The sequence below is a fragment of the Haliotis rufescens genome, unplaced genomic scaffold (assembly GCF_023055435.1).
Source record: "Haliotis rufescens isolate VD_foot unplaced genomic scaffold, xgHalRufe1.0.p SCAF_3, whole genome shotgun sequence".
Lineage (NCBI taxonomy): Eukaryota > Metazoa > Mollusca > Gastropoda > Lepetellida > Haliotidae > Haliotis > Haliotis rufescens.
The window spans coordinates 34,022,554-34,049,936 of record NW_025964001.1 but is presented as its reverse complement, the minus strand read 5'-3'; the positions used below and the strand labels follow the sequence as shown (position 1 = coordinate 34,049,936).

The 27,383-nt window shown below is 41.2% G+C and overlaps 1 protein-coding gene across 1 annotated transcript; it reads left to right on the top strand.

Moving 5' to 3' along the window:
• Window positions 1-15,969: 15,969 nt before the first annotated feature.
• LOC124120519 (2-Hydroxyacid oxidase 1-like) lies at window positions 15,970-24,225 on the top strand. Its single transcript, XM_046483360.2, has 8 exons — window positions 15,970-16,193; window positions 17,613-17,764; window positions 19,132-19,387; window positions 20,047-20,219; window positions 20,666-20,757; window positions 21,965-22,123; window positions 22,992-23,061; window positions 23,767-24,225. The coding sequence occupies exons 1-8, from the start codon at window positions 16,057-16,059 to the stop codon at window positions 23,835-23,837; spliced, it is 1,110 nt and encodes a 369-aa protein (XP_046339316.2). The 5' UTR covers window positions 15,970-16,056; the 3' UTR covers window positions 23,838-24,225.
• The last annotated feature ends 3,158 nt before the right edge of the window (window positions 24,226-27,383 follow it).

Sequence of the window (27,383 nt, the reverse complement as noted above, 5' to 3'; positions counted from 1 at the left end):
GAAAAGTGGAGCGAAAATGTCAAAAACTAAAATGAAAATGTCAAAAACAAAAACGAAAAGATCAAAAACTAAAATGAAAATGTCAAAAACAAAAACAACCGCGGTAGAAATGGTTTTCACCGCTGTGGACATATTATCACCGTGGTGGAAATATTATCACCGCGGTGGAAATAGTTTTCTGTATTTTCATTTTAGTTTTTGACATTTTCGCTTTTGTTTTGACGTTTTTGTTTTTGACATTTTCATTTTAGTTTTTGACCTTTTTGCTTTTGTTTTTGACATTTCCTTTTTAGTTTTTGACATTTTCGCTTCATATTTCAGCGATTCAGTAGCTACTTGAAAGTACATTTTCCATGTTTTCGGTTGTTTTTAAACATGATTTATCACATATTGGTATGACAAATTGTGTTAATTTGCAAAAGGTTACGATAAAAGTAAGTGAAATATCAAATAATGAAAAACAGACTCCATGTCCCTTATGGGCCACCGTAGTATGATAGAAATACAATCAGCAACAACACATTTATGAACACAATACTTTTTAAACATCTGCGGACTACGAACCTGCAACCTCTTGAGTTGTAGTCCTTCGCTCGACCACCACTGCTACGGAGACTGTTATCGTCACAAGTGTCAATTTTCCTTGTCACTATTACCTTATCTTGGTTTCTTGTTCTTGTTTCCAAGTTCGTTGGAAGTCCTGGTTGTAATGGGTTATGCAAGTACCCGTGAATCTGATTTACACATCTCATTTCAATATATATTATACATCTTATCCGCATTTGACTTAATGCCCAATGAAATGCACTATATTTAAACATGCTAAAAGTCTAAATATGTTTAAATTCTAAATATGTTTAGATTATTAGGATAATACACAAGGATATGCATTTTGTCGTGAACATGTTTAAACTCTGAACACGTTTAAATTCTAAACATGTTTTGGTGGTGTTTAGGCTGTGAAACGTAGCTCATTTCATGTGTTTAGACCCTAAACGTGTTGAGATAAAACACACCAACCATGTATTCCTAAACATGCATTGTTTGTGTTTACATTCTAAACACATTTTAACAGTGTTGGAGATGGTCTTTTGAGGCAATAATATAATTATAATGAATCAGTTGACTAGAGCACCATGTCGATTTTTTTAGATATGTGTGTGAGAGAGATTTAACGTTGGTTTTAACAGTATTTCAGTTAAATCAGCGTGTCGGCTTTATGTAAGCCCGAGGTGATCCATTGCCTGAGACGTTGACTGGAACAAGCAGGGGGTAATGAACTTCCCGACTCAGAGGCTGTGATGGCATCCGGGAGGTTCCTGTTTGGCCTAATTCGAGATCTGTGTCCTGGATTTATCAGTGTCAGTGTCTTGTCAGAGGGAACTAGTGGGGAAGTCCCTCGTTTTAATGCGGAGGTGGCCTGGCGTAACCTACAAAAGAATAAATAAACAATCAGCAAAATTGTTTAAATCGAGTTTTTAGCTAAAATGTGTCAAAGACATAAAAATCACCCTGTTTTCATTTTCAAATTATTGCAAAACTGAAGATAGTGTAACGTCTATATTGATATCTCAAATGTGACTGAATGCTTTAGGGGCTTTTAAAAAAATCCACAATTAATGTTGGTATGATATTATGCATGAAAATTTAGTAAATTTGATCCCACCTCCAATCCTGTTAAAAAACACAAATATATAATAACATATTAAAACTATTTACTATGACAGCACTAAATTTCTTGTACAACAAATTGTTTTATTTCAACACATAAATCGGTTAAGTGTCTTATATATATGAGCTTGAGCAATTTGAATTATCCAATATTGCGGACTAAATGGCCTCCAATAATCGGCCAATACAGGAAAATGACAATATTTCGTGTTCACTCAGGAATGTATGAGAAATTTAAATGTCAAAATTTTGTTTTGACCAGGAGCTCCATCTATCATGTTATTATCGCCGATGTTATATACTATAATTGTTGATCATATTGACTTTGAAGTGTCAATCTGAAGCACTTATCTGCAATTGCTTCAATATTGTCAGTAACTCATTGAAAAATCCATTATTTTTCTCCAATGCAGTACATATGCATTTAGTCACTATCTTCATGATGTGCAGAGTTTTATCAGCCAAAGCAGGTGCAGTGTTCAGTACATGGCAGTCCAGCCATGAGGCAAGGACACTGGAGATGACCCTTGATCTGTCACTGCAGATAAGATGAGTGGTGATCTGTCACTGCAGATAAGATGAGTGGTGTATCTGGGTCCACACGTACATGTTGTGTCCAAGACCCCCATCACCACCTCGTTCCCACTGGATTCTCCAAACTAGGCTTTGGTACATGTCGTCTGAAACATAGCTCTAACATGTTGCTTGAAATCATCTTCTGTGGGTGGGAGCATTGTAGCTGCCTTGTCAGTGTTGGAAGCCTGGATATAGCCTAGGTTATCCAGGATGTTTGATGTTTATACTTGTATAGCAGGAGGACGAATGCTCTAGCAGAGTTTAGGGACACTTTTAAGAAGCTCAATCCAAACTGAAGAGTTCTTCAACATTTCAACATGTGTCAGCAATGTTGGGATAGCTGTCTTCTATGACAATATAACCCGAACATCACGTATTTTTTTCACAATGTTCTTCTACATCACAATTCCCAGCATGCAACTACCTTCACTTACAAATATTTAACAGAGAATAACCAGTCTCGACTATCTCAGCTCTGTACAGTTAGGCTACTGGAGTTTGGGTCCTGAGCAGTGTATCGTTAAGTGCTACAAGACTGTGAGTTCAAATAATTTGCATAAGATCCTATCGTTATCGTCATCTCAGCAAATTATTCGTCATCTAATATTAACTCTGCCTACATATTAGTAGTGGGCACTCTCAACCAATCCACCCACCCCACCCTCTACCTCTCTAAACTGTGTAAGCAGTGTTAGTGCTTGGTGTATCTTGCTCTGCGGTGCTTACGATACGACAACAACACCAAGCAAAAGCTTAAACATGTCCATTCAAAAACGCACATCTCTTCATTCCTTGCTCGACTCTTGCTTGCTGCTGTATTTATCAAAGCAAAGAGATGAAATATTTAGATAGTCAAGTATTTGATGTCTAAATATGTTTCGACTTGACATCATAGAACGGTTGACAATTTTCTTCTGACTCTTCTAGAGTCTTTCTGAGTTTGATATAACGATGATTAGGACAGTAGATATGTGTAAACGTATTTCATGTTGACTCGCTAACGGGAGGGGGTAATTAATGAATGACAACAGTAACGGTATTCCACACTTTTCATGATTATGTTTATGTTCAAAACATCTAATCAGCACATGTGTTACATGACATTAACGGGTTGAAATAAAACACACAAAGACATTGTTCCTGGACTAAAGTATAACTTGGGACAAAGCTCCCAAGGACTTTTAGAGCTAAGTTTGTTTTGCACATGTTTTATACCTAAACACATTTCTGCAGTCTATAAATGTGGTAACATTATGGACACGACCCTTAAAATTCAGTATTGCAGCATATAACAGAACAACATGTTTTATATATTATAGAAAATACTAGATTTGAAGGAGATAGGAATCATTATAAACCTGAAGGGTATATAAGTGATTGCTTCTGTTCCTGTGTGTACATGTAGAACGCAAAACACAGATAGTACTGATACCGGGAACATGTACCTTTTTTCGCATATTGTCAGCCCAAAATATTCACACTAGAAGGTTATATACCGTATTCGACGTAATAAGCGCCCCTCTCTAATAAGCGCCCACGGCGATATTTGCTAATATATTGGCTAGTGAACAATCCCAATTAGCACCCCTTCCGAATGATCAATGTACACAAGACTTATTTGTTCATGTATAATACGTGTGTTATATGCATCCTATATTATTGAAAATTAAATTCTGGGAAAATATATCGGTCGTATATAAACATTTCAGGCTGTCAGCATAAACCACGAAATGTACGATCTTTCAACTCTGTTCTTTTTCACCACAATTATGTTCTAATAAGAGCCCCCTATTTCTAATTTTGAGAGCACCCTGGGCGCTTATTATGTCGAATACGGTATACATAATATATCGGTTCCATGTAGAGCGAGGAAAACAAAGACTACTGTCATAATGATACTAATATTTAGTTCATTATAACACATCTGAAATTCGTGTAAACTGCTTCCAGAAATACTAAATCTGACCGTAAGATATAGTATTATGAAAAATGGTCTTCTCTGAAACCGGTGAGGCCAACAAACTCATGTTATAACTAGTTATAGCCACTTTCACTACTGCTAGTTCTACTAAACCGTTCACTTCAAACCCGGGAACAACCAGTCTCGAATATCCACAGATACAGATTCCATTGGGCGTAAAAGCAAAATATATATGAATATATATCACTGAAAATCACTGAAAAAGGTCAGCATGACACCTGCCACTCACACAATTTGCATATAAAGTAAGTGTTTGTATGTTGCCTACCTCGCGACGGTTGTCGCTAAACAAACCAGAGAATCAAGCAATGGACCAGACAGAAAATTCAGTGACACGATAATGCATTTACTGTTTTGTGGAAACTAAAAAACGATATTGTAATTTTGAATTACGTCTGCTGTGTACTAATGCAGAAGCGTGTTTGGAATGCAGCATGGCAACATAGCCACAATATTTTTTTTGTGCCATGAGTAAATATATTTCTCGGTTAAATTTTGGCATATTCATTTGTTGTTACTTTTGACTACTTTTGACAGTCTAGTCATACCGAACTGTACGCGTTTTGTGCTTTATGTGACTTTCTTATGAATAATCATATATGTAATAACACATATAATCATAATAGTGCACACCTTGGGTATTGAGAGCAATGGTGTTTTCGTAAATATTCTGATTTAAATGTCAGAATCTGAGGTTAACATACCCTTATGTGTCTTGAAATTGAGTCAACAATATCATCTGCTTGTTCATTTATGAGAGGGAGCAGATATTTGTTCGTTAGGCACATTTTTTAGCAATTTTTGTACTGTTTTATGTAATAATTTAGAACTTGACCTTCAAAGTGACATTGACCTTCAAATTGACCTCTATGGTGGTTTTAAAAAAATCATTGAATTAAACCTTTAATAACATCCTATATAGAAATGATATTTGCAAACAGTGATATGTATGTGTTGTATAAAGCTATTATTAATGAAAACAATTAACAACGGGAATACAAAAATTGCACATTTTCACAAAATGGGGTTGGTGGGAGAACATGAACCATTTTTTTTTTAAATCATAAAGTGTTGCGTGGAATATGAACACTGTCATCTTATCATAAGATGTGTCGGCTAATTTTGAAATATTAAATAGCTGTGTTGATAATACTTATGAACATTGCGGTTCATTTTCCAATAATTGGAAAATGAAAATAAAGCTGAAAGTATCTTTTGGCTTATTTTTATATAAAATAACTCAATTCCTGCGAGGCGATAGGTTTAAAAAATATAACTCAAGTCTACTATGTTTAGACACATAAATGATAAAAAAGAGGACTCAATGCACACACTACCTTTTTGTGGGAATTCATTTGTTTTCCTCTATTTTTACAACAGAAATGTCCATTTCAACCCCAAAATAGTATCTGCCACCAAAATATTTGACCACAACCATCATTTTCTAGTCTGATAAATACAAAAACATGATAAAGTTTGCTTTGTTTTAATATGGAGAGGGTTATGTCGGCAGTTCGAGGGTCTGGCAACGATGTATGTTCAAGGCAAGGCATGCTGAGTCTGTACATCGTGAGAATGGAGTAGTGTCACAGTAGAGTTTTTATCATCATTTTACAAGTAACGTTCCGCAAAACCTTTGTCTCACCACTCTATACCCATTACATATCAGAAAACCCGCGATGGTCCGGGTTAGAAGAGGCTTTTTGCAACCCATTCTAGCCGTCGGATCGGGTGGCCAGGCTCGCTGACTTGGTTGATGCATGTTATCGTGTCTCATTTGCGTTAATCGATGCTCATGATGTCAACCACTGTATGGTCTGGTCCAGAATCAATTATTTACCGGCAACCGTCATAAAGCTGGAATATTGCTGATATGGTACATAAAAGAGGTGGGGCGCTTCTCTGTGACCTAATTATCTCAAAACTATTAGAGTTAGAGATATGAAATTTTACACACTGGTGTTACTGTTCACATTCGTAACATTTTCGGACATTTTTTGTCGTAAATTCAGCTGTACAACAGAGTTATAGCTTTTGCTCCCTAATGTGTTGGGTTTAACACCGCTCAAGGCGGGATAACACTGTTTTCTTGTTCCTCGCGGGTTTAGTATCACCTAATGCTGGGTTTAATGGGCTACAAGGCCACACTGCGTCCGGGCTCCAATATTTCTCAATCACACAAAACGTGACAAAGTAAATTGAATAAGGGCTATGCCGACCTGGTTTATGTTCACTGTTCAAAACAGGTCTGTTGTACATTCAGTTTGTACGTGCAGGTAAACATGCAGACACGCTGTCAGTGTGGAGACCAATGACTGTGACACGCGCCGCTCTCAGGCTCACTCAGCAGTGCACCTCTCTTCAGGCCACACGTTCTTAATTAGTGGTTAACGGATTCGACTGGCCTGAGAAAACCAACTGCCACCAAAAAATAAAGTAAATAATATTTAATATTTGTTTCGCCTCTTACGGCAAGCATAGTCGCCTTTTACGGCAAGAATGGGTTGCTGAAGATCTATTCTACCCCGGATCTTAACGGGATTAAGAGGCGCTTAACCAGATCGGGTGGTTAGGCTCGCTGACTTGATTGATGCATGTCATCGTGTCCCAATTGCGTGGATCAATGCTCATGATGTTAAACACTGGATTGTCTGGTCCATGCTCGATTATTTACAGACCGCCGTCATATAGCTGGAATATTGCTGAGTGCGGCGTTAAACAACAAAAAATAATAATCTTTATACAGGTTATGGCTCAGTGCTGGCATATGTTCATTCGCCGTTAGAGATGTACGGAAGATTGAAAGGGAAATAAAAGAAGTTGAGATTTGCCTTCCTTCAAAAGTTGTTTGATCAAGGTTATAACACTCAAGGCCTCAGTGGAGCAGATTTCCAAAATTGATGCATCAGTAACGAAAATGATATCCTATGCGTTGCCCTATGTTCATTTGTACGCGATCCCGTGGTTTTCCAGGTGTACAATTGACTTGCCTTTACATGTGTTTGTGACGGGTACCACCAGTGGGGCAGGATACGCACACCTTTTTTTAGAGCACCTAGTATCATCACTATTTGATAGATTCAAAAATACATTCTCATGATACATTCGGAAGCGAACAGTCGACTCTGCTTATATACTCAGATATCTTGTGTCTGTGGAAGGCTTTTGTTGCATTTATTTAATAATTCATAACCCCAATATACAGCCAGCTGACCTGGCCCGCCTGGATAAGCGGTTTGATGCTAAAGGCCGATGAAAGCATATTAACCATATTTTCATCATTTACTGTCACATTTCTGAGACTTTGTCTTTGGTTTTATACTGATACGAACCATTTCGATGATTTGATAATCGTTCGTGAAATTAACTCCATAGATGAAGAAGTGAATTAACACATATTGTGTCATCTTCCCGAGGCAAGGGAGTTAACTGAGTAGAAAAGTCCTGTTGGAAACTGGACTTTTCACTGTCAGTTGACTCCTTTGCCTCTGGAAGATGATATTGTGTTGAAGGAGTGGATATTTCCACTAAAAAAATGAAATACAGTCCGTTTGCCTGATACACCGTTTGTCATACACATTGGGCCATACTCTCCGTTTGTCACACACGCAGTTTGCTAAACACGCAAGCCTTTAACTTAACAGCGAGTCACAATACATTACTTAAACACATTAGGTTTCATTGATGTGTATAACATAGAGTAACAGTGAATGTAACGTTTCAGTGTTGTACTTCCTTACACAAAACAACAAAGATGAATGTGCCTGTGCTCGGTACACTCCAGTGCCATTGTCCTTACTTCATTTGTGACCTTGACTGTACACTCTGTGGAAAAGTTTCATGAACAGATTGTGTAGGAAATGAATCGGCATACAATGAAATACGCCCCTACTCAAATTGAAATAAGGTAAATCACGTTTATAACGTTCACGCTGATAACGAACTGACAGATATACCGAACTAGTTCTTGGTCCCGTCCATTTGCCGTATATATGTTGTACATATGCTTATAACGGTTATAACGATATAAAATTAGTGGTCCCTTGGAGTTCGTTATAACCGTAGTTTACTATACATTAATTCAGGCTTATCTATACACAATAATACATAATTAGGTGTATATCTAGATTGTGGTCAGTTTCAATCAACAAGAAACCTGCAAAGTAGCATGCATGTACTGATAATATTAAATTGATAAATTATATATTTAGAGAGTCAGATAAAGCTGTGAACTATCTGACGAATATTTATATTTGTAGTATTGTGTTCTCTCACATAAGTGACCGCCTCCGTGGTCTAGTGGTAGAGCGTCTGCCCGGAAGGGTCCGGAGCGGAAGGTCCGGGGTTCGATCCCCGACCGCTTCATACCAAAAGACGTTAAAAGATGTTACTTGTTGTTACCCTGTCTGGCGCTCGGCATTAAGGGGCTAAAACAAGGACTGGTCGGTCAGTATACTGTGTCTGAGTGGGGTATTCATGTTAAACTGCGGCATGGTATCTCAGTGAGCTAGCACTATAAATCGGCATCAGTCCTGACTAGTACAAGCAGACACACAAACACACACACGTACATGCACGTCGCTATATAAGTGCAATAATCTTGGACGCGACGTTAAACCCCATTTCACCTCACCTCTCTCACATAAAGCAATTTTCTCATGTTTAAACCCTTGGTATAGAAAAACACATCGTTTATGATAATCCCATACCTAGAACATACGAAAAAGAAATTAAATGCAAAGAATGTGCTGCACTGATATGAACTTTCTAAATGTATCTACATTTACAAGGGAGCGTGATGCGATAATGGATTATTTGACAAGGTCTAGTTCCAGAGTTTACGTAATCTGTGATAATTTATTATGTGTAGTATCAAGTTCTAAAATGTTTGGAATCTGTCAACAGTAATTATGTAATCTGGTAAATCGTTGAAAGGTCAAATAGTGTGGGGTAAGAATGAAATTGAATATTATGAATTTAATGAACATCTGTAATTCTGAAAGTGTCTTAGTTTACCTTTATCTACTCACACCTGATACTTTATGAGAAAGAGCTCACATAAATATACTCCATAAAAAAACAACATATTTTTGGCCATAAAGCAAAATTAGCTGACCAAGAGATGCAAAATGAAGAGGTTTAATGTGTTAAAGTTTCAGTGACAAATGTCCCGGATCAAAATGATCACAACAAGGACATGCAAACCATTAGTCGGTAAACACGCACTATTCGGAAAGACGCACTCAGTGCATTAACAAAATAGCCGTTGAGCTGCACGTACTGCACGTGCATCAGCACTATGAATGGTATCAAAGTACAGGGTTTTTTATTGTCTGGCATCTGCGTCGATCGAACAGTGACAGTTCAACAGTATGCCAAGATTAACAGAAGTGCAAAGAAACAACGTCATATGTCGCTTGCAGGCAGAGAAATCCGGATCAGCTGTAGCCAGGGTTTTTAATGGAGCGCAAGGCTATATGGGATCGGTTTCAACGGCACGGGTCAACAGGTGATCGGACAAGGTCGGGACAACAAGAGTGACCACCCCCGCCTAAGATCGCTACATCCAACTGCGCCACCTACGTGAAAGGACGACTACAGCCACCTCAACCGCATCCCAAATACCCGAACTGCGCAGAATCTCCGACCAGACCGTACGAAACCGTGTAAGAGCAGCAGGTCTACGAGCAAGATGTCCTGTTCGACGCGTCATATTGAGTCGACGACAACGTCAACAACGACTGCATTGGTGTCGTCAACACACGTTATGGCCTCAACTGCGATGGAGAGATGTTCACCGACTAATCAAGATTTCTCCATTTTCCAGGATGTGATTCGCATACTGGTCTCTTCCATGGGTAGGAGATGTCAGGCCGCTATCGATTCAAGCGGCGGACATACGCGTTATTGATGGTAGCTGACCTTCACCTTGGACTTTGCCTACATGCCGATAACTGAGATGACTACAATCACAACGTGTTCTCTCCACAACATTTCCCCTCAATACCTTGTACGGTTCATCGTATAAAATGTATTTGCCTACCTCACATAAATCTGACTTTGCGTTTCTTTTTTTGAAGAGTATATTCGGTTGCAGAATGTGTTGAAATCTAATTTCAAAATTTGATCAGATCTCTAGCTATTTAAATCAAATTTTGAAATTTCGATTTCAACCAATTTCAAATCCAATTTCAAAATTTGATTTAGATCTCTGGCGATTTACATCAAATTTTGAAATTGGATTTCAACCCTCTGCACTCTTTTATAAAGTTTACCATCACCACGCGAGTCTATCAGTTTGGTAGCCATAGCCACACATGACTCTAATCTCCCAACACCATCATTTATTTTCTGATCAAATAAATCATTTCGTCAATCTGTTTAAATTCAGATCATAGTGCTCGCTACCGCTACACAAAGACCTGAGGATATCTCATTACAGGTCACGTAAGAATTACTTTTCACGAACTTTGATCGACCAATGAAATGACTAATAGGGAGTTGACATTAGCCAATCAGAAATCAGTTTTCTCGAGCTTTGTGGCACCAGTTACAAAATGGAGACACATTCGGACTTTAGCGATCTCGTAAGCGACGCTCTGATTCGCCGGATGAAAGTTTCTCTCTGGCGTGACCTGTAATGTAATGCCCTTGTATCTTTGTGTAGCAGGAAGTGAGCACTAAGGGACGATTTTAATGAGATTGCCATTGGCTTCTTTTTTCTCCACATTGTATTTTTTATACATGTTGATGTATAGCCACTAAAAAAAACAAGCGATTGACTAAATAAGTTCATTTGTTACTGTGTATTTCAGTCCCTCTCTCGGTCAAGATCTGACAAGTCCTCCATAGGAGGCACATCAGCACGGAGACTTCGAAAATCTCGAGATGAGTTAACGAACCAATAAGACCATCATATCTGAGACTGTATCTTGAAAACAAACGTAAACGGGGGTTCCGAATTGATAATAATGAAGGTTTTATTTGTTTTATACACCTTTTTGTCTCACAGCGCATTGGCATCTGCACCCAAATGGGTTTACTATCGGGGGAACATTTGTATTGCGTGTGAGGTTGTCTTATTAAGAACGAAATTGCCGTATGGAGGTCATAAAGAAATGAAGCCAGATTTAGAAAGCTGACATCTGCCTGGCTCAATAAACTACCCAATCAAAAACCGCACAGGGTTCACTTGGAATGGCATCATCGGGATTTGTAAGAGCTTGACTGAGAGAGGTACGGAATCGGAGTGAAAGATCTCATTTGGTGGAAAGGGTTAACATCTCCAGGAATATCATTACTGTTAGAATTAAGCTGCCCAGGCTATGCCTCACATGTCACTCAGAACAAACACGTGCATGTGTTTTGTTGTGACATATTGAATGCCAAACAATTGGGCACCTCTCTCAGATAAGTTTGTGTTTATAAACAACGCCGACCGATTGGTAGGATCAAGTGCGTTGGTGAAAGTGCACACATGCAAGTTTTCCCCTAAACCATGTATCTATAATTAGTTCCGTGACACAATACATTGGAAAGTTTGCCGCTGATTGCTGGACTTTAATGAGGTCATGGCAACATAACAGTGTCCTGGCTGACATGAGTCTGAAAACGAGGCTTGTAATAATTATGCTCATCGGGAGACAGTCTGACAAGACAAACTCCTAAGTCCTGCAAAACAGACCAGTGTATCCCTTAAGACTTTTCAATCTTTTAAGATATATAAGAAAAAGTCGTTGGAGTGAGTGCGTGAGTTAGGTTTAACGTTTAACCGTATCTCAGTTATATCACGGTGTGTCAGCTTAATGCGGGAGGAAAGCCCGAAGTGATGAAGGAACCCACGACCATAGGTTTCTGGCGTACCCAAGAGGCGCAACTCTGCACAGCTAATTGTGGCACCTTAGACGACTGGCTTGAGTCCCTCATTATGCTATGCATCTTCCGGAGGCAAGGGAGTCAGCTGACTGTGAAAGTACAGTTTCCAACCTTGCCAAAGTAAGTTGGCATCACTGGGCTCGATCGTAGCGCCACTTGTGTCCTATTGACCAATCGGATTCCACCTTTCATATCACTTGCTTTTGCTTCAAACAAAATGGCGGTGCCTAGTCAAGACGATCTCATCAATAAACAAAATCTATATTGTGATGAAACGGTTCTTAACCCGCGAAGTGCATCAAATCATGTGAGCACCTTGTTTATAAACATGAAAAGATTTGGTAATTATCTGTTGACGCCGAGTTGGCGGTACACATGCTTTGCAAATCCTGCGATCGGCCAAAATCTGCACGGCAGTTTATGAGCCGGATGTCGATTTGGTTTCGCGAATTTGATTGGACTATGCTGTGACTCGTTAGTCCAGCCAAAATATTACTCCATAATTCCAGCCTAGTTCAGCAAGGGAGGAAACTGGATTTTTTATGGTCAGTTAACGTTCTTGCTTCCGGAAGGTGTTCATTGCGTTTTTTGATGCTGAGAAAGTATTGATGGAAATCAAATATACCTCAAGATAACAAAGTATCTCATATCATATTGCCATGCTATTGTTTCCTTCTTTAATGTGTAATGTATATTTTATGTTACAAAATGGATACAGACTAAAAGATAAGTATACGCAAAAAAAGGCACTTTTATCTAACGTAATCGACAAAAACAATAATTGCTTTCAAATATATGCGTCATTTCAAAACAGAAGAATACTTATACTATTGGCTATAAGAATGACACATGTTCCCAGTGAAAATACAATCAGTAAAATGTGTCACACGAACGAAACACCTAAAGGGGAGTATTATTACCTTTTTAAAGTCCCTTTTATGACACTTTTACTACTAAACATGTATTTATCACAAATATATTATTATATTATGAATTTGTAAGGCGCAAATTCCAACTGCTCAACAACGTGCTGATGTAGTACTAAAAGCGCTATTGACAAGTTTATTGCTTAGCATGACCGCATCAGCTCACGTGCATTACCCATCCCACCCAGAAGGTTAAGTCATATATTGGGTTTTATGTTTTCAATTTACGATGTCGTGACAGTTTTTAGATTTTCTTTCCGCTAGTTTCAAAGCTCGAGAGAACTGACATTGACGTCATACCATAGAAGTATTTATAAAGTGACAAATACGTTTCCATAATCAACGCGCTAATAACATTGTTGTAATGTGAGCACAAGGCGTGAAAGAAGGGCGTGAGGTTCCCCACTACGCTTTAGAGCGTATCCACTGTAGGCCGAGAAGCGGGGAGGGGTGCTATATTCACTATTCTTGGGTGACTGCCCTATGACTATGACTGTAGAGATAAGGAGGTAAGCAGGGGATCGGAGGGGGGGGGGGGGGGGGAGAGATGGGAAAGATCGGTTGAAGGAATACATATTGTAATCGGGATTTGACATTATCGGAAGATATTCTTAAAAGCTTCTTTCGGAGCATCCCATGTGACACCGGTCATAAGATTATACCCCGTTCACATGCAGCTCTATACAAATGTGTGTATATTTCATACGTGTGTAAATATACACACGTGAGAATATCTGTCATGTGAACACGTTTAGTTATGTGTGTATACTTACACCAGGAGGAAATTTGCACCATATCTGGAGCAAGTGCAAAAGTCGGGCTCGCTGACTTGGTTCATGCATGTCATCGATCTCAATTGCGTGGATCGATGCTCAGGATATCAATCACTGGATTGTCTGGTCCAGACTCGATTATTTACAGACCGCCGTCATATAGCTGGAATATTGCTGAGTGCGGCGTTAAACAACCAACAGTATATTCAGTATAGAGCAGTACAAACTTAATGCGGACATCAAGTGATGGGCGTACAGTGTTTGTGTACGGACTAAATCAAGAACGTGTTGGTTCATGATAGTTTTGTATGGTAACTGTCTTCTCATTCGACTGTCAACCATTACATGTTGATATTCGTGAACAGACTGATGAATAGCTGTGTCTTACACTATTTGCATTGTATTTTTACACACCTTAGTATGTTTCCACGTAAACGCATAGTACGTCCAATGGAAGCAATCAGATCCCGAATTATAGCCTGAGGAATGTTCACCCACTCTGTCTGCAGGGCTTGGACAAACTGTCGGATGTTCTGTGATTGTTGCTCCTCGAACTGGTCTTCTAGCGCTAAACGGTTCTTCACTGTCGGGGCTGATATCCTTCGCACTCCTGGTGAACATAGCCGTAGTTGTGGAGGTGGTCGTGGTGGTAAGCGACGTAGCCGTATGAATCTGTCCTGTTCTCTGTTAGTGATACGTGATCGACCGGATCTGACAAGGTCCCGTGTGTCTGATAACGATGCGGCGTGTTCTGACGCTGACGTACATCGAGTTCATCCCAGAGATGGTCGATTGAGTTGAGATCTGGAGATCTCGACGGCCAGGGCAAGGCGTTGATGTTGGCATTACGTGGGTAGTCTACCGTGACAAGAGCTGTGTGCTGTGGAGCGTTGTCCTGTTGAAACAGCTACCTCTGGCGATCGATGATTGGAAGAAGGTGAGGTTGAATAATTTGATTCATGTAGCGATTTGCTGTCAAATTTCCCTGAACCACCCCAACCAATTCAGATCTCCTAGTGTAGGATATGACCCCCCACCCCCACCCCCCACCCACCAACACACACACACACACACACACACACACACACACACACACACACACACACACACACACACACACACACACACACACACACACAGCATGACACTACCGCCACCGAAGTGTGGGACAAAACGACGACGATAATTTAGACGACGATAAACACGTTCTTTAGAAGAAATCCACACTCGTCTCAAATTCTAAGGCTGTAAGGTATGGCACCAAGGCAAGCGTCGTTGTCGACGGATCTGTTGCAAAACAGGGACGATAACTGGTCTTCTGGGTCGGATTCCAGCCTCGCGAAGATGGTTCCTGAACAGTCTGGTCCGATATCCTCCTCAAACCAGGGATGCGTCCTGCAGTCTCCGTAGCTGTGGCATTTCGATGTATTCGATGTCGAATGTAGCGATCCTGTGCAAGGGTTGTAACTCTTGGTCGGCCGGTTCTCGGATGGTCTGCAGTGGAATTAAACTGTGTGTATCGGTCCCAAAGGCGGCAAATACTGCTGTGGTGGACGTTGAAGTGGCGTGCAAAAGACGACTGCGATTCCCCTCTTTGGATACGTCCAATGGCGATGTTCCGATCGGCAGCGCTGAGTCTCGGCATTTTCGAACTTGAAAAATGTTGACAATTGAATGACAAATCATTGGCTTATGCTTGCTTTTCTATAGCCACTACCACGAGTTACGAATGCCATAGTTCGCACGGGCATTTTGCGGGCAACTGTTTTCCTCCATGACATTTTTTAACAAGTGTGAAAACAATGCAGTTTAAGACATTACAAATTGACAATGGTTGCGTTTTGACGCACCGTTTGTCGAATCTCAGGCCATCAACATTTTCCAATAACATATATCCAGTTTATAAACCGGATTTTGTGTGTGGTCAGGATCAATGAACTACATACTACCTGTGCGTTTGTTTTTTACGAGTGTATATTCAAAAATACACCAATCTAGAATTAACAATACATTCACATTGTATTTTAATTTCCTCCAGCAGCCGTTTTGGTGCGTCTGTAGGTACCTGGTAAAAAAGGGAGAATCGGTTGACCTCAGTCCCTGTTCAAGGATGATGGATATGATGAGCGGGACTCGCTGACAGTCAATGTCACACAACTTCTCCGCTACACGCACGAAGGCCGTGATGGGCGGCACGCGTATATAGGAACTGTCCTCCTCGACTCGTGCACTCTCAGCAGGAATCTGTTCAGGAATGGCGACCGAACCTGTGTGTGTCGAAGACTTTCAGAAAATCGCTGAAGCAAAACTGTCAAAGAGTGTTCGTGAATATTACAACAGCGGGGCGAATTATGAAAATACTTACAAAGATAATAGGAAGGCTTTCGGGAGGTAATGCCACTTTGTCTATTTGTATATGGTTTATAAATGTGTTGCATGTATTACCTCGCAGTTAGCAGAACACACGTTGTCTGACTATGTCTCAAGATGTATAATGACCCAGAGTCAGACCAACCAGTTATTTATAGCAGGGGCAATGTCCCCCGCCGTAGGCACATCTTGACCGCAATCAGCAAGGCCATTCAACCTGACATCCGATTCATGTGTTGGTCGGTTCATACCTATTCTGACCAGGGTTGCCTAAGTGTTCCTTAATACACATGTTGCAATCTCCTTTAAAGAAACGCATAAGTGATATTGATATATACTACTCAAAAGAAGTTAAGATGCCCATGACAGATTAACAATAGTCATTTGAAGACATCGGGTGTACGTTAACTTCAGTTGAGTGGTATACAAATATGAAAGACTTCAGCACATAAAGAATATGTAATTTGTTTTGTTGTTTTGTTGTTTAACGCCGCACTCAGCAATATCCAGGTTTATGACAGCGGTATATAAATAAGTCTGGACCAGACCTTCGCAACTAGGGTACGATGACATGCATCAACCAAGTCAGCGAGTCTGACCACCCGATCCCGTTATATAGTCCCCGCTTACGAAAAAATGGGTAGCTGATCGCGCGAGGACCAATTTTAACTCGGGTCTTCACTGGTAAAAGAATATGTGATGGTGTCAGCGGTGTTATTTGACGTGAGGCGTCAGTGGATTCAAGGTCATAGAGTATAGGTTAACAGCCTGAACGTGCAAACCGAGTGCAAGGCAACATAATGGCCCAACGCTATCGTTGTTTTCATTATGAACCAACCATCTTCCAACACGACAGTGTTCGACCACATTGATCACGCCTAACACTATCCTTCCAACAGAAGCACTATGTACAGGTACCCCGGAAGCCTTGTGCATCGCCAGCTGTGAACCCGATAGAACCTGTAGAATGAGCTGGATCGCCGGAACAGCGTCAATGTGTACTACAGTTTGAGTGAGCTCAAATTCCCTAAAGTGTGATCCGTACTTTCATTACGCCCATGGGCAGAATATACCAAGCGGTAAGGCTGATGGTGGACACAGTACACGAGTTCTCATGACCTTGTCCTTGACCATGTCCATTTACGTGCCTTGTCTTCAAATTGTCATGTTTGAACATGTCATTACGCAAATGCTCAGATGTGCAGTAAATATATGTTACTTCCGAAACAAAAATCTACCTTTTCGTTCCCTTTTTAGGGGTGTATCTCAAGATTTCCCAAAATGATTTATCCCCAAGTTGATATTATGGTTATGAAAAATACACCTTCAGTCCCAGTGGAATACACACAAAATGATCAAATGCACATATTTTCACAATGACACTTATAGATCCATCATCATATTGATATAACCACTCAATTTCAGTTTTACGGTTTACAGGTACAAGATTCGACCAAAGTATATGCGAGATGTGTCCAATCGATCAATGGCGACCACCATTCTGGGACAGAGAGTAGACTGTCCTATCGGCGTGTCCCCCGTTGCCATGTGTCGTCTGGCCCACCCAGACGGAGAGGTGGCTGTAGCTCGCGGTACGTACACTCACATCCGCAACACGTGGAGTAGGTTGAACTATTGTTAGGTGATGTTTTATACTATTGTCTGGTAATGTTTTGTACTATTGTCTGGTAATGGTTTGTACTATTGTCTGGTAATGGTTTGTACTATTGTCTGGTAATGTTTTGTACTATTGTCTGGTAATGTTTTGTACTATTGTCTGGTAATATTTTGTACTATTGTCTGGTAATGTTAGCGCAAGAGGTTCGTGTTGCGGTAGTAATTGCAGAATGCTCAAACGTTAACATATTGCTCAAGAGTGTAAACAGGATTATCGTTCAATAAACACCATATCATGTTAAATGTATTATATGTGTTCTGTTTACGAACGTGGGCGCAGGCCCAGAAATTTGCCAGAAACCTATGATTGTGGGTTCGAATCCCGGTTCGCCCCGATTACGTTTCTAGGTTTGTCAGCACCCTACCTGTGCTCGTGGGTTTCACCGAAGTGGTAAACGCCCGAGGCATGCATCACTTCGGGCTTTCCTCCCACATTAATCCGACACGCCGTGATATAACTAGAATACTGTTAAAAGCAGCATTAAAACCAACCCACTTACTAATATCTTAGTTTGAGATGGTGCTCAATCCCAACTGTGTTCTCAGTCTTCAAGTATAAGACAGAGAAACCGGCGACGCCAGCAGATTATAAATGTCCAGTCAAAGCCAAAATGTTCCTGTATGAAATGCTTCTAAAATGTCCTATATGATTTACGTGTTCAGTCTCATCCGCAGCTTGTGTTAATATTTTCCATGTCAAACGGGTTTTTGTCTGAATAAATAATAATAATGGACAGCGAGCAAACAACCATCAAAAAGAACACTTCTGATTAGGGGATCATCGAGATCTCAAAGCATAGATGATCCCTGTAAACTTGATTGCACAAGTTGCAAATAAACTGCAAGGCAAAAAAAGTAAGACTTAATTTTGACCAAATACTGCGTTACGAAGCTGATAAGAGTAGCTGAAAACAGTAGCCGAAACACTTGTCCAAACTTAAGGACTCTGTCCTATACACAACGCTGAAACCCGGATATAATACACCACCATCGAATAACAATTCTTGTTTGTTTCATTTTAAGCCACCATCAAAAGACAGTGTATACTTTTGCCCGGCATTTTAGTCGTATAGTTTTAATACCGATTTCTCCAAAGACCACTCACGCCAGTTGTCATAGCTATACAGCCAGGCTCGTGCCTTCACAAATGTGCGCACGTACACGACCCGAGGCATGTTTGCCATCCGTCACATACAGTTGTGATATAATTGAAATACTGTTCATATCGGCGTTAAACTTAACTAATATATAGCCACCAAAAACGCCTACATCATGTCGGCAGCTTGTGCCAAGCTTGGCCGCTGTTTCATGCTGTCTACAATGGCCACCGCGGGTCTGGACGAGATTGAAGAGAAGGCGGCAGATTGTCTGCGATGGTTCCAGATCCACATCCAAACAGACCGAGATCTGCAGATTCAGCTTGTACAGAACGCAGAACGTGCTGGCTTCAAGGCCCTGGCCCTGACTGTTGACTGCCAGGTATATGGACGTCGCCATGCAGAGATGAGGAGCGGCTTCATATTACCAGCTAAACACAAGTGAGTTGTATGTTAGCTCACAAGTATAATGCAACATGGCCCTGTATATTACACAAAAACGTCGGTTATTATTTGAGAAATAAACGACCAGTGGGAGTTGTTTATCGTGCAATAAAATACTACAGGGAGAATAAACCATGAAGGGGGCAGCCCCGAGTGTACGATAAAACAACGACCACGTGTCGTTTATTTCTTATATGATATGTCAACATTATGAACCGCCGTTTTAAGGATAATGATAAACTGTACAAGCTTTAAAAATATATACCCGCATTTTAATAATATGGACTCCCTCAACAGAATCCGACCTCGGCAATATCTCATATGAAGGGATAGCCTTGTGGTTATAAAATTCGTTAATCGATTCCACACATCGGTAGAATGTGTTTAGCCCATTTCTAATGTCCCTACATAGTGACTGGAATATTTCTGAAAGCGGCGTAAACAATGCTCACTCTTTCGGTTATCATAAGTGTTATCCATAGACACCGTCCATAAAATAAACGTGTATGAGGGCCAGAAGTTCCAGTGGTTGAAATCACGAGCAACGGCCCATGTTGCCTGGGTATACTGACAATCAATGACAGATTTCGGTAGTAAGAATCCCTATACTTAGAATGTTCTGTTCAGACTCGTGTGTGTAATGCCGATTTTTTCAGGCTAGGTGTGTTAGAGGGACTGAAGTCACGTACTGGGATGTCTGATGAGGAGAGGAAGGGTGGATGGAGCAACTTCCTCAACAACTTCTTCTCCTCCTCCGCAACATGGGACGACCTGCGATGGCTGAAGACCATCACCAAACTTCCAGTGATAGCTAAGGGCGTTATAACAGGTACCTTGAAACATAGATCTTGGCGGCTCTCTAAAACCAGAGTTTAAAAGATTGACTAAATATTAACAGGGATATCTATATATGAGGAATGCTAATGACGAAAATCCCCAGAATTCGGAGGACTGAACACTAAATGTTACCTGTGAAGATCCGGGATAGAATAGGTCTTCAGCCACCCATGCTTGCCGTAAATGGCGACTCTGCTTGTCGTAAGAGGCGACTAACGGGATCGGGTGGTCAGGCTCGCTGACTTGGTTGATGTTTGTCATCGTATCCTAATTACGTGGATCGATACTCATGATGTCAATCACTGGATTGTCTGGTCCAGACTTGATGTTTAACAGACCGCCGTCATATAGCTGGAATATTGCTGAGAGCCGCGTTAAACAAAGAACAAACAAACAAACCTTGCCCAGGATGCAATATACATGTTCTGGTGTTGTCAGGTGAGGGGGCCCGGGAAGCTCTGGCGGCTGGTGCTGATGCTATCGTGGTGTCCAATCACGGGGGTCGGGAGCTGGACTGCGTCCCCGCCACGGTGAGAAAGGGAGGGGAGCATAGATGTGGGGTCAGAGTTATTCAGAGTAGTCAGTAGCTAACAGTGGATTTTGTTTTCCTTATTGCCATATATGACCACACCATTGTGATGGCAAGCAGCACAGTGGATGCATGTCCTGGTCAATTCGACATTGGAGACAGTTGACTCCCTTTCTGACCTTCAAAGTCTTACGATGAGTGAGTGAGTATGTTTTTACGCCGCTTTAAGCAATATTCCAGCAATATCACGGCGGGGGCACCAGAAATGGGCTTCACACATTGTACCCATGTCGGGAAGCGAACCCGGGTCTTCGGCGTGACGAGCGAACGCTTTAACCACCAGGCTACCCGGCCGCCCCGCTCTTACGATCAAAGAAGAATAGTTCAAAGACTGTAGAAACGATTTTCTGAACATTTCCGAATTCAACAATTGACGTGTTGATGAAGATATTGATCTCAACAAGTCTGTCTAATCTCTGCTGATGCCTCGCAAATGATTGAGGTGTGAGAGTTTCTCCCCCTGTAGATTGGCGCTTTAGTCCTGCTACAATGCAATGAGACATGATATTAAACAGTACAACGTGGTACACAAAAATCCCCCCTGTAGATGGACGACCTGTTAGGATCTATTGTGCCATATCTTATCTCGCCTTGTACATTCTGCTGTATGAATATATTGTGGTATATCACATGCACCCTTCTATAACCCTGATATAGCAATGCATTGTGGTATACCATATTTCCCCTTCTAAAACCATGCAATAGGAATGCATTGTGGTACATCATATCTCCCTTTCTACAACCTGCTATAGGAATGCATTGTGGTATACCATATCTCCCCTCCTAAAACCATGCAATAGGAATGCATTCTGGTACATCATGTCTCCCTTTCAACAACTTGTTATAGCAATGGATTGTGGTATACCATATCTCCCCTTCTTAAACCATGCAATAGGAATGTATTGTGGTACATCATATCTCCCTTTCTACAACCTGCTATAGGAATGTATTGTGGTATACCATATCTCCCCTTCTAAAACCATGCAATAGGAATGCATTGTGGTACATCATGTCTCCCTTTCTACATATTTGCTATAGGAATGTATTGTGGTATATCCTATCTCTCGGTGCACAGCCCCACCATAAGAATGTATGGCAATAAAATAATTGACTGTTATTGATGATTAGTCTTTCGTCTCCCCCTGTAGATGGACGCCCTGCGGGAGGTGGTGGAGGTCGTGGGGGACAGGTGCGAGATCTACCTGGACGGGGGAGTCAGGAGTGGGCTGGACGCCCTCAAAGCCATCGCCATGGGGGCAAGGGCCGTCTTCGTGGGACGGCCGATCCTCTGGGGTCTAGCACATGCGGTAGGTGACTGCGGCAGGGGAATCTCGGTTTGGTCGTTGTGTATTCATATATGTGTATTCTTTAACGTGCCTTGGAATTATAGAAACAATAGCAGTTATAGCAATGAAGAAATAACTATCGCACAATGGCTATGACTTATTGAAGTCAACTGTGGAGTACTTTAATGAGAATGACTTGAGAGAGCCTTGACGGCGATATGTATGTTCATTTCAAATTGTCCCCCATGGAGACCCAGCTTAGAAGTTGTCTTCAGCAACCCATGCTTGTCATAAGTGACTAAAGGGATAGGGTGGTGAGGATCGCTGACTTGGTGTCCCAGTTGCCTAGACTGATTCTCCTGATGTGAATTACTGGATCCAGACTCGATCCAGGTCGCCGTCATATGTCTGGAATAGTGCGGCGTCATCAAAGATACATTTTTCTTAAATCCAGACATTCACACTTAGTGCACGTTTGTTTTTCGAATCTGGCTTAAATAAGGGGTAAGATTATGTGTTGTTCTTTTTGGTTTACTTAATGATCAAAGATTGTTTGCTTTTGTCATCGAGCTGATCATGCTGCATTGTGATAGCAAAGGCTACTTTGCAAACCTGTTTTCAAAACCTTAGGTGAGATTAAATGCGATTTAAAGTTGCGTTATTTTTACACTTATAAAGCGACGTGCATGCACTATTCTTGTTTTATACCATTAATGCCGTGCCTCAGGCAGGGAAACAAATACCATCTGTTCCACATCGCTTGGTGTGACGCGGTCGGGGATCGAACCAGCGACGATGCGCTCTTCGCGCGGATTTTTTTTTTAATGTGTGGTGGGTGGGATGAAAGGAAACTTTGAAATAAGAATAAGATGATGTTGTTGTCCCCCAGGGAGGTGAAGGAGCAGAGAAGGTGCTGCAGATCTTGGGCGATGAACTCAACACGGGCATGGCTCTAGCAGGTCAGTCGATGGTCAGTCTCAGCTGTTTTGTCCAGCTGCAGGACCGTTATTCACATAATGTCCATGGATATCCTGATTGGACGAACTTATAGTAGAATATGCACATAATTACTGAAATATTAGTAAGTTCACTTGTGGTAGACCCATGAAGATCCTGGTTAGAATTGGTCTTCAGCAACTCGTGTTGTCGTAAGAGGCGACTAACGGATCGGTGGACAAGCACGGAATAAACTTAAACACAATTAAATTTAAGATACCACTGCCTTCTTTTTATGAATTATCACTTGGCTGTAAAGAGTGAGTGAGTTTGGTTAACTTCTCTTTGAACAGTATTGCGATTTTACCCGCCACCATTGTTCAAGGAACGTACAAAGGGACAGGTCTTAGACATTGAACATTTTGGTGAAACTCACGAACACGGCACAAGTATGGTGCTGACCAACTTAGAAACATAATTAGGGATTGGGACCCTGGCATGCGTTTCACTTAAGGAATGCAACTCCGCACAACGAATAGCGGCGCCCCTTGACTCTAAGGATCATTCTATCATTGGAAACTTTCGAAATATGATTAATTATTTTTAATGTTTGGGTGTGTATATACATGTATTTATCTGTTAATATGTCACAACATATAAAAAAACAAACCTTGTCCTTCATTTAACATTTAATCATTCAGTATTCCAACGCATTTGTTTTATTTCAGGAGCATCTAAGATAAGCGAGATCTCGCGAGACATGGTGGTTCATAAATCCTACTACAGCTCCAAGCTCTGATTGAAGACTATGGCATACCACACCTTCACGAACTGCATGTATGTTGGGTGGCCTCACCACTCTGTTGGCACACCGCGTATTGCTGATATACTAGTATCTCCCTAAAACTGTTGCAAAGTATGTTTTCTTGTCGTTTATGTGAAACAGCCATGCCAGCCCTCAAGTCACCACTACTGGTAAACACAGATGCGTTGAGAATGCACATATTCGCATGGGCGTCCTGCATGGTAGCGAAGATCCAATATGTTCACAGGGCGTTTCAGTCGCGTGTTACAGGTGAAAGCTTTTGTTTGTTTGTTGTTTAACGCCGCACTCAGCAATATTCCAGTTATATGACGGCGTTCTGTAAAATATTCGAGTCTGGACCAGATAATCAAGTGACTGATATCATGAGCATCGATCCACGCAATTGCGATGGATGGCATGCTTCAACCAAGTCAGCGAGGCTGACCATCCGATCCCGTTAGTCGCCTCTTACGACAAGTATAATCGCCTTTTACGGAAAGTATGGGTTGCTGAAGACCTATTCTACCCCGGATCTTCACGGGTCTACAGGTGAAAGGGTCACTCTCGGGTCACTCTCATAAGAGAGCCTTAACATTGTGTTATCTGAAGAAAGGAAGACACAACCTCCTATTGACAGGGTATGTCGAAGGACAAAAAACTGACCTTCACCGCCATCTCATTGAAGAAACATTCAGGAGATGTTTGAAAGAAGTAGGTCATGTGTGGCGTTAAACCCCGTCTGTCACACGGGCCTTCGTCAAACGAAAGGACGTCATGTCCATGTGAATCCAGGTTTTGTTTACAATTCGTAAATATTATGACAACATTCGGGCATTAGTTTACATTGTGGAAACATGGGTTTCTACACATCACGCGGCTACAGATGGAGGGATCAGCTGGTAGGGTCAGGCCGGGCTGTGGTACGAGGTTAATAAGCGTACATAGTAGCTCGGACAAAAGGCTTTATACCCAATGATTTTCTAATTGTTAAAGCTAAACAAAAGGGAGGTGACTACCATAATTATATGAAATTTGAACATTTCTCAAAATGGTTACAGGAACAACTAATACCAAGCATGTCCCCTCACACCACCACCCCACCCACCCCAAGCATGCCCCCTCACCCAACCCCACCCCAACCCCAAACCACTTCTTCGTTCTCTTGTTGTCATGGACAATATCCCGTGTCACAGCAAAATATTTGCGACTGCTGACAAGAAATATGATATCAAGGCAGAAAGTTATACAAATGTGGGACAACGTTTACCATAAACATCCTGAAGGCAGAACTCTTCAGGCTTGCTAAGGGGGCACGGGTGGCCCAGTCGTCTAAAGCGCCGCGATCTGCTGTGCAGAGTTGCGTCCCTTGGGCACGCCAAAACCCTATGATCGTGGGTTCGAATCCTGGTTCGCCCCGATTATGTTTCTAGGTTCGTTCGCCCCGATTATGTTTCTAGGTTCAGCACCATACCCGTACTCGTGGGTTTCACAGAAGTGGTAAATGTCCGAGACCTACATCTCTTCGGGCTTTCCTCCAACATGCCACAAAGACCCTGTCTACCGTGTTTACCTTCATCATGCGCCCCACCCCCCTGCAAGTATAATGGACCATGCCACTTCTCCAAATTCAGTTTGATCACAGCGCAGCTAACATCTTAGGTAATCTGAACTCTTCTGTGTTTACCACTAATAAGCCCCCGTTTTTATTAATTGACCAACGGATGTTGTTTTTTCAAACTACAGGCCTAGTGTCGGTGGATGCAATAATGGAATAGCACAAATATACATTTTTAATGTGTATTTGTTTGGTATGACTGGAAATCTGAAATGAAGCATTAAAAGAAAGTTCCTGCTTAATGTGTTGTTGTTTCTAAAGTAAAACCGTATGAGCCAAATGTGTTTCCGTCTGCTGAATAGTATATAAAAAGAAAACAAATTGTATTATGCGAGTTGATATATGCTTTTGTTCTTAAGGCCAGACTTTTCCAAAAACTTTATCAGTCTGACAAATAAAAATTGAAATGTGAAACAGAAAGGATAAGCAGTGAGCAAGAAAGAAGTAAAATGTTTTTTTAAAAACTTATTTACCGTCGTTTATAAGGTAAGCAAAGTATCTAAAATACTATACTCAAAACCTGTTGAAAATGTATCTTAAAAAGCTACAAAACGCAACGAAATAAATAAAGAATCGCATTGGAATGTTTCCATTGTTATATACCTACCTGAATTTTGTGGCCAAAAATCCGTGGTAGGCATTCGACAAAGCGGCATATTTCTAGCTAAGGGGTTTGTCTCTTAAAGTGTTTTGTCACTGCTCTGTGAATGTGTAAATGACACTATCGTGACAATAAACAAAACTGATATGTCACGGTTCATGTGGTGGTGGTGTCCTAATTGTGTTAGGAAGTGGTTCCAATACAGAAATATTCTACAGGAACATCGTTGTATCTTTTGGGTTAGACACTCACACTTTTCACCCTGCTTCGTTGCAGATTTATTTCTATACATGGAACACCTTTACAAACTGACGATCACAAAACCGATACAGAATTGTCTTTTGGAAATGATAAATCGTTTCAAGTTGCTACGTTTGGGCGATGCTGCACATCTATAATGACGTTGTGAAGAAAACTTGCAATACACGTGGAGCATGATATCCGTGGACATAAGGGTACTTAAAACGGTAGCAAGGCAAACGAACGTTATGTCAACAGTAAAATACCCGAAAACACGGCAAGGCTAATTGGTATAGTGCAGTGGGGGACAAGTTTCGCGCACGTTGCAAGAATCATTCACAACCCCGCGTCACAACCGCCCTTGAGGACCGCTATCACCGCACCTTGCACCTAGGTAACAGATTCCTCACTGTGACGTCATCTGCATTAACTGCACATGGGCGTGTCATCAGTCGCCGACTTGAAGATCATGACATCAGTGCCAATTGACCCTTCAGATGAATGACTTTGACGAGGCAACATCGGCTTCGGTGTTTACGTTAGGCACGCCAAGTGGGCAGTAGCGTAACTGGCAACGTGTTATTTTTTTATGAGAGCAGGTTCAAGCTGTTCAGGGCTGACGGGGGAGCACGGATATACAGTCGTGTTCTTCCTGTTGCAATTGTATTCAAGAGACTACTTTTTGGCGGTGGCTGTGTGAGGGTTTGGGATGGGATATGTGGCCGACAGAGGACAGCACTGGTTGTCATTGATGTAAATCTATATGCCATAACATTGACCTCGCGTTACATCCTCTCGTGTTTCCGTTCTTGTCCGACCTCTGCCCGACGTCGTATGCACGCCTGTATGTTTGCACGTGGAGGCCATACACGTTATTGACGTTCTGACTTTTATTTAGTGATAGTGATTGTCATGTTAACTCACAACTCGTCCTGAGTGTAATCTGTGGGATCTGTGTTGGTGACACTTGATGATCAACAATGTGTTTATCAGAATTTATATCTCACCAAATGATTATACTTTCTTAATACAACATTTGCATCAACATGTGGTTTTGTGTATTTTATTATTATTTTGAAACAAC

Excerpts from the sequence above, each read along its gene's own strand:
- LOC124120519 (XM_046483360.2), top strand. The coding sequence starts at position 16,057 with ATGGCGACCGAACCTGTGTGTGTCGAAGACTTTCAGAAAATCGCTGAA. Across the intron at positions 16,194-17,612 it reads AATAGGAAGGCTTTCGGGAG|GTACAAGATTCGACCAAAGT; the intron begins GTAATGCCACTT and ends TACGGTTTACAG. Across the intron at positions 22,124-22,991 it reads TCTGGGGTCTAGCACATGCG|GGAGGTGAAGGAGCAGAGAA; the intron begins GTAGGTGACTGC and ends GTTGTCCCCCAG.